Source organism: Schistocerca piceifrons, chromosome 4 (genome assembly GCF_021461385.2).
Source record: "Schistocerca piceifrons isolate TAMUIC-IGC-003096 chromosome 4, iqSchPice1.1, whole genome shotgun sequence".
In the NCBI taxonomy this organism is placed as follows: domain Eukaryota; kingdom Metazoa; phylum Arthropoda; class Insecta; order Orthoptera; family Acrididae; genus Schistocerca; species Schistocerca piceifrons.
In genome coordinates, this window is record NC_060141.1 from 140,315,759 (window position 1) to 140,317,059 (window position 1,301).

Genomic DNA, 1,301 nt, shown 5'->3' on the forward strand with positions numbered 1-1,301 from the left:
ATTCATGTTCCTGTTGATACATTATCAGCAGAACTAGACTGTTTGCAGCAATATTTTTTGATCACAGTATGTTTCTACAAGTAAAGTCAGAGACAAATATATATGCTCCAGATACTAATTCTGAACTTCACTGTCAGAACAGAATCAAACCAAAATCTTTATGGAAGTTATGGAGAGCAGTGGTGATACATGAAGTATATCAATTTTTTGCAATCATTTTGCATATGTAAGTTGTAAAGATACCTAAACTTAGGGATTATTGGTCTGGAGATCCTGTGCTTGTTTCATCATTTGCTTCTCAGCTAATTTCAGGAGACAGATTTTTTGCCATATTCAGGATGCTACATGTGAACAATACTGCACTATGGATACCTCAACAAGAACCAGGCCATGATCCTCTGCACAAAATAATACCTGTTTGGGACTTCTTCACAGAAAGATGCAAAAAAGTCTTTTATCCATCATGAAATCTCACTGAGGATGATGCAGTATGTCCTCTTCGAGGATGACCTGGATTCTGTGTTTATATGAAAGACAAACCAGAGAAATATGGGATAAAACTGTATTTTGTAAGTGAGCTCAATGTGCAATACTGAAGTTTATACTGGAGGAAAAGGAAATGATGATGATTCTGTCAAATCCCTGTTGCTGAGGCTATGTTCCTCTTACTTGGGAAAAGAACATATGGTATACATGGACAGATTTTATACAAGTCCTGCAGTCCTTGAAGAACTATGGGAAAGAAATACATTGGGAGTTGGAACTGTGATGAAGAACAGGATAGGTTTGCCTAGAGACCTAATAAATCAAAAACTAAAGAAAGGAGAAATGACATTTCGTTGCAAAGGACACCTTTTCTACTTGAAATGGAAAGAAAAACGTGATGTACAGCTGTTGTCAACACAGCATAACATGACTGCTTCACTCATCAGTGTAAAATCCAGGAGTGGATATGTTGAGGTAGTAAAGCCAGACATTGTACTAGACTACAATTTGTTTCAAACAGGTGTTGACATAGGTGACCAGCTGATAAGTTACTATCCATTCCAGTGAAATACTGTAAAATGGTGTCTGCTTGCTTAGCTGGGTGGTAATGTGCTTGTCTCCCATCCACTGAGCCTGTGTTCGATTCTCGGCTGGGTTGGCGATTTTGTGCACTCGTGGACTGGCTGTTGTATTGTCCTCACCATCATTTCATCCTCATCATCAGCCGCAAGTCGCCCAATGTGGTGCTGACTGAAATAAGACTTCCACTTAGTGGCCAAACCTGCAAGGGACATCTTGGCCAATAATGCCTTATG

General features: G+C 39.2%; 1 protein-coding gene across 1 annotated transcript; it reads left to right on the forward strand.

Annotated features, from left to right (window-relative positions):
* The first annotated feature begins 582 nt into the window (after positions 1-582).
* Positions 583-1,053, forward strand: LOC124795672 (piggyBac transposable element-derived protein 4-like). Its single transcript, XM_047259745.1, has one exon. The coding sequence runs from the start codon at positions 583-585 to the stop codon at positions 1,051-1,053; it is 471 nt and encodes a 156-aa protein (XP_047115701.1).
* The last annotated feature ends 248 nt before the right edge of the window (positions 1,054-1,301 follow it).